Here is a 16470-nt window from a genome sequence, read left to right on the forward strand (position 1 = left end):
ATTTTTGATTGTTCCATCCCTCTGGTATTTCTCCAGAGTAACCCAGCCTTGCTCTCAGCGATCTTTTTGATATGTCTCTTCGCATGGCTGAGACTAATTCCACATATGGGGTCAGGTGTGAGAGGAACATACTCAAATCCTTTCCTTGCTAGGTAGTCTGCTCTCTCATTTCCTTTGATGCCTTTATGTCCAGGGACCCAGTCCTCCATTTTCTTGTATAATGTTTCACCAACGACAAAGCCGACTCCCTCCTTAGCATATTCACCTTTAGGGACTCCTGAATGTATGAGAGTATATCCCTTATGCAAACTCTCATTCCCCAATTCCTTTCCTTTTTACCTCAGAAATACCAAGAATGTCCACCTTGTACTTTATGATCTCCACTGCCTTTCCTGTGATAGTTTTTATGTTCCTATTCTAAAGTCTTTTTTCCTGCCATGTTGTTTCCGATTTTTCAGTCCAGTTCCGAGGCTAATATGATTTCTTTGAATCGTATAGTTACTTCCTGGCGGGTGATTGGCCCAGTCAGAAAGGTCCTAATGCCCTAGGACAGTAGGTCTACTGGTGAATTCACCTTGGCCGGCAGCATGGTAGCTCCTAGGGGAGGTGACTCTAGTATGTGTACTCTATATGTCCATAAGTGTCAGTTTAAATGAGTTTTGTAATGTTATAGTGTGAGGTGTGTGGTGTCCGGGGATCGCAGAGCCCCATTAATTGCGCACAACAATTAACCCATGCATGAGAAATGAAGAAAAGAAAACATCTGTGTGACATTAAAATGAAATGGGCATGTGCGATCAAAAATCTGATATAACAAGTGGAATCAGACTTGAAGAGGATCCAAATTCAAAAATAGTCAGGAACCTTTTAAACTTAGTAAAAAACTAACCCCATTCAAAGAAAAATCCAAAAGTAACAATAAATCTAAATCCACATGCACGATCGAAAATCAAATTTTAAAAAATAGAATTCAGACCCTCTGTTTTTTAATTGTTTTTTATCATTTTAAGGCGGATCCACATGTTGGCCGCTCGCCACGAATCAGAGGCTTGTACAAATGCTCGGTAAACAAAGAGTGGACCATCCAGATGTCAGTGTTATTTAGAGAGGCAAGCATGGCGGACGTACAAGAGGTTTTAGCTATTGCACTGGGATTATATTATTTTTATTACAAAAAAATAAAATAAAAGGAAATTAAATATAAATATAAAAATTATCATAAAAAGTACCAACAAACACCTTTAATCTCCTAACAGCTCTCAGTTGCAACTACACAAAGAACAATGGTGGAGGTGCTACACGAGCGGCTCTCACGAACCTCTTTGATCTGTGTCCAAAAAACCGACTCTCGACGGATCGGTAACGATCTTAGGCCAACTCGTACAAGCCACCCATCCACATGCTCATGCATGTCTGCGTTCGCCATGGCTTGGCCAACATGTAGAGGCCCCTTTATCTTCTATTAATATCAACTACTATCCTAATTTATTGTTATGTATATTTCCGAGTTTGTTTGTCATTATTGTCTTTTTATTTTTTATGTTTCTCTGAATTAAGGTTATCTCATTTTGTTTTTTCAGCTGTGATGAAGGCCTCAAATTCAGGTTGAAACTCTGGTACAAATAAATAAGTTTTGTTTATTTGTTTATCTTTCCTGACTGCACCCCTGACCATCTTCTCATATTAATCTACTTAATCTCTCTTAATTTGTAGGTGGAAGCATGATTTCCCTACACTATCTGACAGAACATCCCGTCTCAAAGGTGGATCCTGACTTTTTCTTGAATTTGAAGCCTCTACACTTGCTAAAATCAGTGTTTTGGTTTGTGCATTCAGAGAGAGAGAGCTTAATTTTTTCATTTTGACATCCCGATGAACAAATAAAAATATTAAAATGAAAAGGGGAATACTTACCTTGTCTTGTCCCATTATCTGATATTTATGTACTGTTGTGGATTATAACCTACCCTATTATTATTACTATTATTATTTTTTTGGATCATAGCTATCAATATTTTCTTGTTTCACTCCAAAATTGTTTCACCTCCTATTAGAAATATTTTCTAACCATAAAATTATCCAACCACAACCACCTGCAATCATTTGAAGCACATGTGACCAGATAATCTTATTCAAAGAGTCTAGCACTTTCCGTTACTAATAAATTATTTCCATACCCATATTTTCTTTCCCACCAACTAGTTAATTGTAATGGGCCTAACTTAGGTACAGATATACTTTGAGCTATTTATATTAAAGTGAGTGTGCATTTTAATATGGGACACCAGTTTTATAACATATTTAGTTAATGTTTTATACCATTGGTACCTGCTAAGTAAAATGTCATTTTTAGGTTAGGTACTGGAACATTAACAAGTGTATTTTTGGAAAGAGTATATCAAGAGTGTCTTACTTATGAAGGAGAAATGGATTATAAAACTTACCTTGACTTTGTTTTGGCTCTTGAGAACCGTCAAGAACCTCAATCATTACACTATTTCTTTAGGATTTTAGATATTAAAGGAAAAGGCTATTTAGACGCATTTACCTTGAATTATTTTTTTCGAGTAAGTATACTTTTATTATTGTTGAAGTTTGAAAGAATTAAGATTCTTTCAGATATTCATCGAGTGTCATCTTTGTATACATTTTTCATAATAATTCAACAGAAATATTATTTTAAAAGGAATAACTAAATTTTGATTTATGAAGCTTGTTTGAATATCATTCATTATTTTATTTTTTTTTTTATGTTAGTTTATATGTATTATAGACATATTTTATGTTGATAGTTTAAATGCTTCATTGTAACATTTTATGTTGGTAGGCGATCCAGGATCAGATGAAACAGAATGGACAAGATCCTGTTAATTTCCAAGATGTGAAAGATGAGATGTTTGATATGATAAAACCGGCAGATCCCTCTAAAATTACTTTACAAGATATTTTGAACTGGTATGTTGACTTCTCAAAAAATCTTATATTCATAAAAAAACAAGGGGTATCTACATCTAACATTTAAATAGAGAAAGGCTTTATTTCTCAAGCAGTAGTGCCCAAATATATTTGGCACATGGCACAGCTTAGTAATCAATTTATTACATATAAAATTAATTTATATGTAACCATTTTTATTCTTATTTATTTTCTGTTTGTTTTCTTTTCTATTATAACTAAATATAACATACATTTCAGTATTATCATCGTAACTAAGCTATTACACCTGTTGCTCGATATTTTTTTTTTTTTATATAAATTATAATTTTTATTTTTATTATTGTAAAACTGTATTTAGCTTTAAATATTTTATTATATTATATATATATATATATGCAATTATGAGGTTGTCAATGCAGGCAGAAATGTTCCATGTTTTATCTACAATAACAACATATTTAGCTCTATAATTTGTAATTAGCACCATCCAGAGTTATGTTGGATAGACTTGGTAAAAAAAGTCTCCTTGATGAATGCCAAAGTACACCTTTATTAAAATTTTTAGAAATTTATTATACTCTGATTTTTTAAATTTTTTTATTATTCAGATTTTATTGTTGTGACATATTTTATCTGGGTTACCCACAACCTATTTTGGTGCTTATTCCCTTTCTAAAATAAATAATGCAATTAATATTCAAAAATTATCACTTTTTAAAATTCGGTTGCAAATTATTTTTGTCATTTATAATGTTTTTTTTGTTAATCTCTTATTAAACAGGTGTTTATTCGCCTGACAGTGTCCTGTATATAATCCTGTCATCCTCCTTAAGGTAATCTTGTCTGTATGAAGAAATGTTACACTTTTTTTTAGACAAGAACCTTTTAGGAACATCTTTGACTGTTCTTTCCTCCAGGTGTTCCTTCAGTATAACCCAGCCTTGCCTCAGCAGTAACTTTAATGCATCTCTTTGCATAGTTGAGACTGACACTGCAAATGGGATTGGTGTAAAGGGAACATTCTCAGATCCCTTCCTGGCAAGGCACCCATTTGACCCTCACCTTGTTGACACGGAAATAGAGTTCAAATTAATTTTTCACTCTTTTACCAATTTTGAATGGGTTATGTAATTACTCAGCGCATAGATGGCCGTCTGATTATCTGTAAAAATTGTGATGAGCCTGTCCCTCATACCCTCTTTTATTAGGTTTTGGGCACAGACATGGATTGCTAGCATATCAGTCTTGCTATCTCTCAAGGAAATCACTTGTTTTACTATTTTTTATAATTACTAAATTCTTGTTTCATTGGTTTATGTTGTGTAAATAAACTAGGTGTTTACTTTTTTCAACCAATATTTCTTACCCTTTCCAAAGTGCTCCCCTCACAAAGTGATTTGCTGGAGTGTTAAAGCAATTATATGGCTCCCTACAAACACCTCCACAGCAATGTTGTATGCTCCGAGGAGGTATCGAGGATTAGGCTTAATCCGCTACTAATGGGAGGCTCCTCTACAAAACTTGTCCATTGCTCAGTGACTTTCCAATGTACTCTATGCTCTGTTCCAGTCCACATTCCATTATTCAGATGAGTTTGCTGAATGCGCTGATGGATTAGGTGTTGATCAGGGACATCAGAGTGTGAAAGCTCTATAGCAGTTACTACATGAAAATGTGTTTGAGGAATGGGCTAGTTGCAGGTGGCAGGGCAATTGAGTATGCCATTTCAAAGCGACCCCAAAAGAGAACTATTTTAAATATGAGAAACAAATACTTGCGGGCTCTGAATGGTCAATGCCCAAAAATTGAATATAAATTATACACCCCTTTGTGGTGTCCCAGGTGTCAACAGACATGATAGAGAAATTGGGCCTGAAACATTGGCACATGTGATGGGGAAATGCCCCTACAACTCCCTCCTCATAATACTCCTACACCACAGTAAATATCAATTATGATAAAGTACAAGTTAATGAAGCTCCAAAAAGAAATAGATTTTGCCTGGTTCCATGAGGTCTACTGCATGGATGCGGATGGATCCACACGATATGCTAATATTTTTGCTTTCCTTAAGACAGGAAGTCAGCAATCATTATGGATCCCACTGTAAGATATGAAAATAATGATCTTGACCAGGCAAATAAAGTGGAAAGAGAAAAATAGGAAATTTACAATAAATGCATCCCTTTCCTTTAGGAAAATTTCCATGAGGCCTGTGCAGAAAGAGACTTCAATACTAAAACTCACTAGGAGCTTCATGGATGAACTCGGAATTGATATCCAGGAAATAACAAAGATGGGAGAAAATATAATTCTTGGGTCCCTGGGAATCATCTACCATCACATGGATGGAAACAGATGAGGATAGGGATCATCCAGAGGAAGGATGGCATGATATATATTGTAATATTCAAAAATTATTTAAAGTAAATAAAAATAATATTAATAGTTTTAACTTAATTCTCATATCTTAAGTATAGCCTAGGTTCAAATTAAAAGCTTTAATATTAAATAGATAGTAGAATTTTATTTAAATTTTATAACACTTTAGACTCTTAATCTCAGGGCGGGTTTCTAGGCAATCAGAATCAACACTTTTCTACTAATAACAATTAAACTAAATTAATAGCTATTTTACTAATGTATTAAATTCTAGTTAGAAACAAAACTAACCAATTATATGGTCTTCTTTTGATTATTGATGGGTCTTGATGTCTTCTTTCCCAAAATGCTATGTCTAACTGTATAACAATGGCTTCCAGTCACCTCTGCTTTCAGGATACGGACGTCCTCTCACCAGGCAATCCAAACCAAGAGTCCCTTATTCTTCTTGGGTGACTCTTGGATGTCCTCTTTTTTAAGATGTTCACCCTTGAGCTAGACAAAAGATAATGAGGACCTCCTCATCCAGGAAATATCATTCCCCCCCCCCCCATGCCTAAGCAACGAATCTGAAAAACCAAGGTTTCTTCCTTCCCCTTCTCTGGGTATTAGTTCTCAATATCGATTGTAGCACTATGGTTTTGAGTTTTTTTTTATGATTTCCTTTATGGATAATTTTCTTTAATACTTATTCTTAACTTCTATTTTTTCTTAAATTTACTGTAACTACAATTATGATGGAAAGTTAAATAAAGTTTTTAAAATATTTGAATCTGCTCAACATGGCCACTATTCAACTAACTTTTTGGAGGACACACACCGCCATCTTGGCTTTTGCGAAGCCACTGTAGGTTGAATAGATCTTCAGATGAACCTACACAAGCATCAGAGACCGAAGAAGATGTCAAGGAGACAAGATGGAAACGAGGAAACAGAGAAGAATGGAGGCGAGGGACTGGAGAGAGGAAGACATGAAACATCTGAAGGGGTTGTCAGCAGAGGGGCGACCGCACCCTGCTGAATTATAATGTGAGGGAGAAGAGCAGCGGTCTTCCTATAATAGAGATAGCAGGAGTTAGATGCCTGGTGGACACCGGCAGTTCCAATACCATCATGTGCCGAGAAGCCTTGCAAAAGCTCTGTGATAGAGAGAGGACATACAAGATTCAGAAATGCCAATGTAAACTGATCACCCTGGGTGGCCCTTGTGAGGTAGAGGGGGAGGCGGAGATAGGGTTGAACCGGTGGGGATTTAGTAGGGAGAACTTGCCAGTACATATTTTAGGTAGTATGCTGAGGGAATACAAAGTGATTGTGGGGTGTGACCTGCTAGGGAAGGTGGGTGCTTGGGTTAATAAAGGGGTATTCATGATGTTGTGTTAAATGTTAAATGTTTTACCATGTTAAATGTTATAACTATAAGATTGTGAGCAGCCCTATTTAAAGTCATGTTAAACGTTTAATGCATAAGAGCCCCTAGCGGATTTTCTCAGCAACTTGTTGTATAAGCCTTTATGTTTATAACCTTCCTTCCAGACCCTCATGTTATTGTTTACTTCAGTTTTGATTTAAGTAATTAATTACAACATGCCTAGAGTGAGTGAACAGTGGAATTTGTGTGAAAGTTTAGCTTATGAAATGAAATAAAAAAATAACTTTATTCTGGGACATATGTCCCCTAAGAATAATTACATGGTTCATATAGTGAGATTTTTATCTGGCGAGCGTTTACAAATTTTCAGATAGTAGAATGAAATTACATTGGTGTATTGGCTTTACTACTGTTTATAATGTTAATCAATACCTGCCTATTTATTTGATTACAAAGATGTGGAGGTTTGGTTATTCAATAAATGAAGGAATAGGTGTTGTTTAAAGGAGAGAATGGATGAGGACTGGCGAATGGAGATGGGAAGAGAATTCCAGAGGGAGGTTGCACATATGAGGAAGGATTTGCTAAACAAGGAGGTTCTATAGGAGGGCATATATAAATCATTCGGATGGGATCTGGTGTTTAATGAGTGGATGGATGAACAAAGAGTGAGGAGAACTATGATATAGGAAGGTTTTTTGAGGTTTTAAGAGCTTGGAATAGAAAAACACCAAGGAAGTATTGCCTTCGGGAGGTTGGATAGAGCCACTTCAACTCGGAATACCAGCGGGAGACTTGAGAGTGCCTTGGGAACCCAAAGATAAATCTTACAAAACAATTCATGAGTCTCTTCAGCTTATGAGTGTCTTATGAGCTTACATCTATTTGAGGGAGAGAGGGGCTGCTGCGATCTTAATTTCCACTTTTTATAAAGTATATTTAATTAGTGATACACAAATAATAAATAATATATACATAATTACAAATTTAGATTAATTTTTATTAATATATTCTTGTTTGAGAGTGGTTTAGTTTATTTAAAAACGAATTTGATCCTTTTTTCTCAACTTTATTCTTTTCAAAACCTTCCAACGTTTTGACCCTCAGGTCATTTTCAAGGATACCTTTACTTTGTTTTCATTTTCTCTTTTAAAATTCTTAAAAATACCGGCTAATTCCCTTTGTCCCATCTATAACTTCTTCTATATAACTCTTTCTTAAATTTAAAACTTGTACTAACCACTTCTCTTCTTTCTTTCATTTACATTTGCAAACTTTGTTGGCAATTTGTCGGCATTTTTAAGAATTTTAAAAGAGAAAATGACAACAAAGTAAAGGTATCCTTGAAAATGACCTGAGGGTCGAAACGTTGGAAGGTCTTGAAAAGAATAAAGTTGAGAAAAAAGGATCAAATTTGTTTTTAAATAAAATACTTACAAATATTTTTTAGTGCAATTATTTTGTCGCATCGGACTTCTTTAGAAGCTCTAATTTCAATCTTTTCAATTCAAATTTTTTTCTATTTTAATTTTGCGAAGCTTCTGCTCCTCCGCAATCCTTTGTTTTTCAAATTGAAATCGCTCCCTATTCAACTCAAGGCGGTCTGCTAATACTTTGGTTCTTAATTGTGTTACCTAAAAACAAAACATTATGATTAAGTCAGATTTATTTACATGATACGCTGTTTTTTTGTTTGAGTTTATATCATATCTCTACTAAATGACTAATCATGTTAGTTTGTTTCCTCTTGAGGCCCCTCTTCGGACCTGCAAAAGATCTGTTAGTATAATCTCTGTTGGAGTCCATCGAGCCCCAAGGAGACAGCACTTCCTGTGGATAAGGAGTTATGGAGATAACTGTAGCAGAACTACAAGGAACAGCAACCTCATCACAGTCAGTTAAAATATTCTCCTGATTTTCTGACTCTAGAATAGGGAGTTTTTTTCCTGCCGATAGGGGATCCTCAAGCTCCTCATTCTCAAATACGTAGGGAAAATATATATTAACCTTTTCCTCAAATATGTCATCCAAAGTATTGAACATGGGACATTTTTTCTCTATAAGCACTGTAACAAAAAAAAAAAAATTGTAAATAGTAGCTAGTATATAAATAATGTATGAGGTACTTAAAGTCAATGATTAGGAATAAAAAATTGAAGAAACTAGTACCTTTGATTGATGCCTCCTTGTCCTCTTCCTGTAGTCCTGCACCTGTCCCATTTCTCCAATCTATGATTTCTTTATATTTTTTTTTTAAGTTGCGAACTTTATCTCGCATATTCTTCCATTTAAATTTATTTAATGTTTGTTCAATTTCTTTTATTTTACTATAAAAAATCTGGGCAGATGATTTCTAAAACAATTACAATAAAATTACTAAGATAATACAAATTTAATACACAACATCAAAATAAAGTGCAATTAGGAGAGCTATATATATATTTATACATGAAGAAGGTTGGGGGGTGCGGTCAAAATATAACATCAATTAATTGAAATAATTTATTTAATAGTGCTATCGTTTCGGGCAGAATTTCTAGCCTTCAATGAAGGTTAATTAAAATAACTTATTTCAACTTATTTGTGTTATGTACTGACTCATTACATTTGAGCGTGAACACATTTCAAAATTAAAATCAGGTTTATAATTATGAGAGATAGTTGACCCTGGATGACATACTAGTGAAATTATTCACTTAATGTCATTCTGTATATATTTTATTTTATATACTTATTGGTAGTTATCTTGTTCTGTCCTTAGCCCTGATAAAGGCTAGAAACTCTAACCGAAATGGCACAATTAAATAAGCTACACCAACTTATTTGTGTTTCATTTGACAGGACCCCCAACCATCATCTAGTAAAATCAGTGTTTATTATTATTTTCTATTGTTTTCAAAGTGCAATGCTCACTTATACAATTTTATTCCTGGTTGAATTTCCTTTATATTTTTTAAGAAAGATTACCCGAAGTTTTATATATTCATATATTTAATTTAAATATGTATAGAAACAATTAATTGTACACTTACCTCAAATGATTCTTTAAGATGTAATAAAATTTCCAACAGCTTCGTCACTTCATTAACCGTCCATCTAATTTGTTCCTTGTTACCTCTTCTATTTTTTTTCTCAAATGTATCATGAAACTTATCCATTCTGGTTTAATAACAGGGGTATGAATACCACAAACACACGAAAGAACTGAGCTGTCACAACAACAAAAATGGCGGCAATCTCAACTGGTCTATTGTGTGACGTCATTCTCCATTTAACAGACCAAGTAACAGACTCTCAGCCATGTTAAATGTTATTTCGTTTTACCACGGCAAAAGAAGGCAATTTTTTTCCATTTAACATAAGTTTTTCCATTTAACACGCTTTAACATGTTAAACCAAAGATCATGAATACCCCTAATAAAGCAAGAGAAAATGGAGAATTAGGTTTGGGAGTAAAATGTACAAATGTCATCGACAAAGAAAAACCGAAGGCGCTCAGGTAAGAGCAGTCAATGAGGCTGAGGACTAGAGACAGAGATTTAGGAGAGAATATGAAGATAGTTTTTTTTAAAGGAGACATGCTTGGGGCAAAGGGGAAGACAGTACATGAGGCCATACTAATAGGAGATAAGGTTACATATGTGAAAGAAAGGTGATACCCGCAGGCGTTTTGTCACCACATCCGGGAAGAGCTCAAAAGTTTAAAACACCAGGGAATAATTATTGATAGTAAATCCACATTGTCCATTGTGGGCGGTTAAAAAGAAGAGTACGCTAGATGAAACTACTGAAAAGTACAGTGGTGATAGATTACAGGAAGCTGAATGAGAATCCCATAGGCAAAAAGTATCCAATCCACAGATTTGTAGACATTTTAGACAGGCTGAGTGGGGCAACAGTATTCAGCACATTAGACTTGAAGGCTGGATATCATCAAACCAAAATGTACCCTAAGGATCAACATAAGACAGCATTCAGTCGAGAGATACTACTATGAATTTAAAAGGATCCCGTTTGGCCTCAAAAATGCTCCCATAACCTTCCAGCGCCTGATGTATGAGTTTTTGAGGGGAATAGAGGAATCAGTATACCAGATTTATATGGATGATCTTATAATGTTCAGTAAGAATGAAGACGAACATGTGCATCATTTACACAGCATATTCCAGAGAATCAAGCATTTGAGCTTAAATAATTGGGAAAGAAATCATCGTGACAAGAACAAATAAATTTTTTGAGCCACACGATTTCCAGGGAAGGAGTTAAACTCGATGGAGACAAAATCCCAGCCATGCTGAAGATGAGAGTGCCTAGGGATGTAAAGGGAGTTCGGAGGTTGCTGGGAACTTTAAATTATTACCGGAGATTTGTGCCAGAAATGGCTGAGTACCTCGTCCCACTCAACAACCTTCTGAAGAAAGGCAGGAAGGTGATCATCACTCTTATAGTGGAAGACAATATCAGGTGGTGAATGGAGAAGCTGCAGCAGGTGCCGGTGCTTGCTTTCTCAGACTTCACTCAGCAATTCACAATCACTACAGATACAAGTGAGTATGTATTGGAAGCAGTGTTGTCTCAGGATGGTAAAGGGGGAGATCGCCCAGTGGCGTATGCCAGTAGGCGCCTAACAGAGACAGGGACCAGATACAGTGCGTTGGAACAAGAGCTCTTGGGAATAGTATGAGCTGTTGACCACTTTAGACCTTATGTGTTTGGCAGAAGGTTTAGGGTACACACTGACCACAGGCCTCTGCAATGGGTGGGAAAGTTAAAGGAATCTTTGGCTAGGATTATGCGATGGTTGGAGCTCCTAGCACAATATGGAATCCATGCATAACATATAAGTAATATATAAACCAGGAAAAGAAAATATGATAGCTGATTCGTTGTCTCGAGCTATTACTGTAAATGCAGTAGAATAGGAGGCCAGAGAACTGTCTAGGCAATTCCTGCAGGAGTAGACACCGGGTGAGGCAGAAGAACAGAATGTAGTGGAGGAAGATGATAGGGAGCTTGTGAGTTTTTACAATGACATGTATTTAGGAATTTTTTTTTATTGTAAATAGTTTTTCTTTATTGTTTTTGTTTTCAATGTTATTATATTGTATAGTATTAGTTTACAAGGATTGTTCGTAAACTGATGGGAAAGATTTACAGTCTGAGTCAGCTGTTACTTCAATGTCAGCTGACTGAGATCAGCTGATTGAATGTATATAAAGAGATAATGTAAATAAAGCTAGTATGTTACAGCAGTCCAAGCGTATCAGATCTTATTCCTTCTTCTCTTTCTTGACATTTTGCTTTCACCGATACTTACGTTATGTATACATGTTATAATATTCTTAAATTTATTTAAAGTAAATAAATGGAATTTTAATAGTTTTTACTTATTCTCATATCTAAAGTATGGCTTAGGTTCAAATGAAAAACTTTAATATTAATAGATAGTAGAATTTTATAACATTTTAGACTCTTAATCTCAGGGTGGGTTTCTAGGTAATCAGAACCAACACTTTTCTGCTAATAACAATTAAACTAAATTAATAGCTTTTTTACAAATGTATTAAATTCTAGTTAAAAACAAAACTAACCAATTATATAATCTTCTTTTGATGATTGGTGGTTTTCTTTTTCTTCTATACTTATTTTTTCTATATGAATATTTTTCTTTAATACTTATTCTTGACTTCTATTTTTTCTTAAATTTACTGTAACTACAATTATGATGGGAAGTTAAATAAAGTTTAAAATATTTGAATCTGCTCAACATGACCACGATTTAACGGACTTTGGAAAGGACGCACGCTACCATCTTCTTTATTTTGAATAACATATTTTTACTTCATATTTGACTGATGAAAATTGGTTAGCTTGCTTTTTTGATTCAATTCTACAAATGAACAATACTGAAACGATACATAAAAATAAAAACATATTAAAAACCATTTATTTATAAAAAAATATCTATTTACTCATAAAAGAGGATATTACAATACATATATTGTTGAGTTTATTTTTTTTTTTAAGATTTTAATTAAATAATACTTTTATGCAAAAATATGGTTTTGAGATTTATATCTAATCTTACATATTTTAATTTAGTAAAAAATCTTTCCACCTTTAAAGAATTTATTTGTATATTAATTATAGATATCTGTAAAGTTTTTAATGAAAAAATAATTAGTTGTATAGGTTATATATTAATTGATTTTAATGACTTCTTTTTCCTTGTTTTTTTAGTGGCCAAGGAGGTACTCTAATCAGTATTTTAATTGATTTAAATGGCTTTTGGAATCATGAAAACCGAGAGACACGAGGCATTGAAGGCCCTACAGACATCTGACAGTGTTTATGGTTTCAGGTTATAATCCACAACAACAGAATATATTGGTCAATTGGGTAGTACTAATCCAAACAAATACTTTATTAATTTTTAAATTGAATCTTTTTATTGTAGAATGATTTTATAATTTGGGATAGAGTTTAAAATAAAGTAACTGGTATTTTAAAACTTTGTTTATTTATGTTGTTAATCCTATGCGAACATATTTCCTATGTTAAATGACTGCTGCCAAGATTGATTTAATCATTTGTGTAACTAATATGAAGGGTTTGTATGTTGTTTCTTTTTGATTTCCTTTAAGTTTTTATCTAGTATTTAACCAACCTTTCATTAATACAAAACATTTTACAGAAGTTCTTACAATATTTTTTTTTAATTGATGGCTTTATGCCGAATAAAGTGCTCCTTTTACAAAACAATATATATTATTTTCTTTTTAAACATAATACAGCACACAGCACCTGTTTCATATTGAAATTCTGTTATATCAATCAGATTCTGTTATATCAATAAAAAAATTAAGAGATTAAAAAATATTAAATTTGTTTATCATGGCAAAACAATAACCAGTGTTACAGCTGGTAGGGGTTCAAAAGGAACCTTAACTAGCCCAACCCTGAAAAGTAGTAAAAAGAAAAGAATAGCCGAATTTTGTTATTTTTGTATTTTTAAATAAGTAAACGTAATAAAAGGAACACAAAATATATAAAAGTGTACAAACTAGAAAAAAAATAAAAAGCTTAAAACTATTACAAAATTAAATGAATTGAACAAAAGAGAGAAAAAAAGTCTTATATCACCGGTGATTAATTGGGCCCTGGTTGTGGTTGTTGTCCTGGATGTTCTCATGAAGGTAGATCGATGTACGGCCGCCTTGACCTCTTGGAGGATGAGTCGAAATAGTCCGCCCGCCGTAGCTAAACTGATTAAGCTGGCGAAGATGGCCAGAATGCTGGTAACTACGAGTGTGTAGTGTGGAGATGATAAGTGTGTGCACACTGACACTAAGAAATCGTCTGTTGATTTTCAGTATAAAAAACAATAGAGAGAAGTTGTTTTGTTTTTGACGTTATAAAAATCACCTTTTGAAGTGATACACAAGAATATTATGGGGAACTTTATTCCGATGAACATTGCAACCTTCGCACAACCACTTAGGAAAATTATCGGCTTCCTACGTTCCCCTGGTTATGATGACCGAGTTGGGCGGTTGCAATGCCGATGAGCAAATTGCCCGATTGAATAGGGACCTTTTAGGGTTGAGGCGTAATGAACCATTTAGGAGAAATGTAACTTCTAACGAAATGTCGTTACATTTATTAAGATCAGATGAAGCTGGACGATCTGATCTCAAGGGATCAAGCTCATGGAGCTCGGCGGGACCAAGAGAACTGCCTGGAGACCTCACAGAAGAGGGTAAGTGCTGTGAGTGATTTTGTATGAAGGTATTATCCAACGAAATGTCATTGGTTTTATTAGTGTCTAGTGGAGTAGGCAGTTTAGATCTTGAGGTTTCGAGCTGAGGGAGCCGGATAGGTTCAGGTTGACCACAGATTGGGGACCTTTTGGAGGTGCGCCGTAATTGTGAGGGAAATGGAAGACAATTATTTACCAGCAAAATATCGCTAGCGTGGCTAGAATCTGACGCAGCTGGGCGTTTTGATCCTGGAGTTTCGTCTTGGACGAAAATATTTTCTAACGAAATGTCGTTAGATTTATTAGGATCAGATGTTGCGGGACGATCTGACCTCAGTGAATCAGGCTCATTGAGCTCAGTAGGACCAAGAGGACTGCCAGAAGACACTAAAGAAGAGGGTAACTGTTGTGAGTGAGTTTGTGTGGATGTAACTTCCAACAAAATGTCAATAACTGGCTCTGGCACAGTTGAACGGACAGAATGTTTTTTTTGTTGTACCACTAAGGAATTTATAAATTTACTACAATGACTAAGTGAACTATAGTGGGATATAGAATTGGAACAGAGGGGTCTACCTGCGACTCCAGAGTTTTGAGGAAGATCTTTAGAATTATTGGTTGGCTGAAGTGATCCTTCAGCTGTACCTAAATTATAGCGATGGTTTTTGAGGATTCTCTTTAAGCTTGGAAACTTTGTAATTATGCTATTGTTGATAGAATGAGAACTACTATGGGTCTTGGCTGTCATTGGCGAGGAAAGATTGACTTGTTATAACGATTGAAGATAATTGATATGAGCCTTTAAGGCTGCAGAGACAAGAGGACCCACAGGAGTGGGGTTCATGGATGGCAAGACCTTCATAATAATATCCCTGCACGAATTTAAAGAGGGAAAGATCTTCTTCAGTTGGAAAAAGGTATGTAACATTTGAGTGGAAGAAAAGCTCATTAAGATAATCATAGGCCTCACAGAAGGAAGTGTAACAAGGGCTCAGTTCTAAGTACATACCTTTAAATAAGAATAATTTTTCAGGGCCATTTGCGATATACCTTGACCTTGAGAAATAAAAGCTTTAATCTGGGATACATAAAAACTTAATTTCTCTTTAAGTTTATCAAATTGAATTTTGATATCCTCTGGTATGTCAATTTTTATTTTAGAGGTGAATGATATGAATGAAAAAGAAACTGAAAGATAATAAGTGAAGAGAGAGGACGAGAAAAACGAAATTAATTAATGGCGGAATGGAGCACCTAAGAAAAAAAATTTTTTTCTATAAAAAATAATTTAAAAAAAAAGATGAAATAAAATGTACAATAACAAAATTCGACAACCAGAGGACCATGAGAAAAAAAAATAATAAGAACAATATCCGGCCCGGATGGGACCAAAATGTTACGGTGAGTAGGGGTTTAAAAGGAACCTTTACTAGCCCAATGTGAAAAGAAAAGAATAGCCGAATTTTGTTATTTTTGTATTTTTAAATAAGTGAACATAATAAAAGGAACACAAAATATACAAACTATAAAAAAAAAAAAAAAGAAAGCTTAAAACTATTACAAAATTAAATGAATTGAACAAAAGAGAGAAAAAAGTCTTATATCACAGGTGATTGATGGGGTCCTGGTTGTGGTTGTTGTCCTGAGTGGATGTTCTCGTAGAGGTAGATCGATGTACGCCTTGTCCTCTTGGTGGATGAGTCGAAGTAATCCGCCCGCCGTGGCTAAAATGATTAAGCTGGCGAAGATGGCCAGAATGCTGGTAACTACGAGTATGTAGTGAGGAGACAATGGAGATGATATGTGTGTGCACACTGACACTCTTAAGGGGCCTCTACATGGCGAACTCGGCCATACGCGAGCATGTGGATGGGTGGTTTGGCTTGGTTGGCCTAGGCTCGTTGCCGAGCCGTCGAGAGTCGGTTTTTTGGCCACAGATCAAAGGGGTTCGTGAGAGCGCTCGTGTAGCATCTAAACCATTGTTCTTTGTCTAGTTGCAACTGAGAGCTGTTAGGAGGTT

General features: G+C 34.8%; 1 protein-coding gene across 2 annotated transcripts in view; it reads left to right on the forward strand.

The window, feature by feature from the left end:
- The window catches only part of LOC106685343 (serine/threonine-protein phosphatase 2A regulatory subunit B'' subunit gamma), a 50429-nt gene extending 37227 nt beyond the window's left edge, over positions 1-13202 (forward strand). For both annotated transcript variants that reach the window (XM_067046691.1, XM_014427946.3), the window contains 3 exons: positions 2354-2567; positions 2828-2955; positions 12932-13202. In XM_067046691.1, the coding sequence (XP_066902792.1) occupies positions 2354-2567; positions 2828-2955; positions 12932-13034 (445 nt within the window). In that variant the 3' untranslated portion in view covers positions 13035-13202. The remainder of the gene's footprint in view (positions 1-2353; positions 2568-2827; positions 2956-12931) is intronic.
- Positions 13203-16470: the final 3268 nt, after the last annotated feature.

This window comes from Halyomorpha halys, unplaced genomic scaffold, assembly GCF_000696795.3.
Source record: "Halyomorpha halys isolate HHAL.00 unplaced genomic scaffold, Hhal_1.1 Scaffold683.1, whole genome shotgun sequence".
In the NCBI taxonomy this organism is placed as follows: domain Eukaryota; kingdom Metazoa; phylum Arthropoda; class Insecta; order Hemiptera; family Pentatomidae; genus Halyomorpha; species Halyomorpha halys.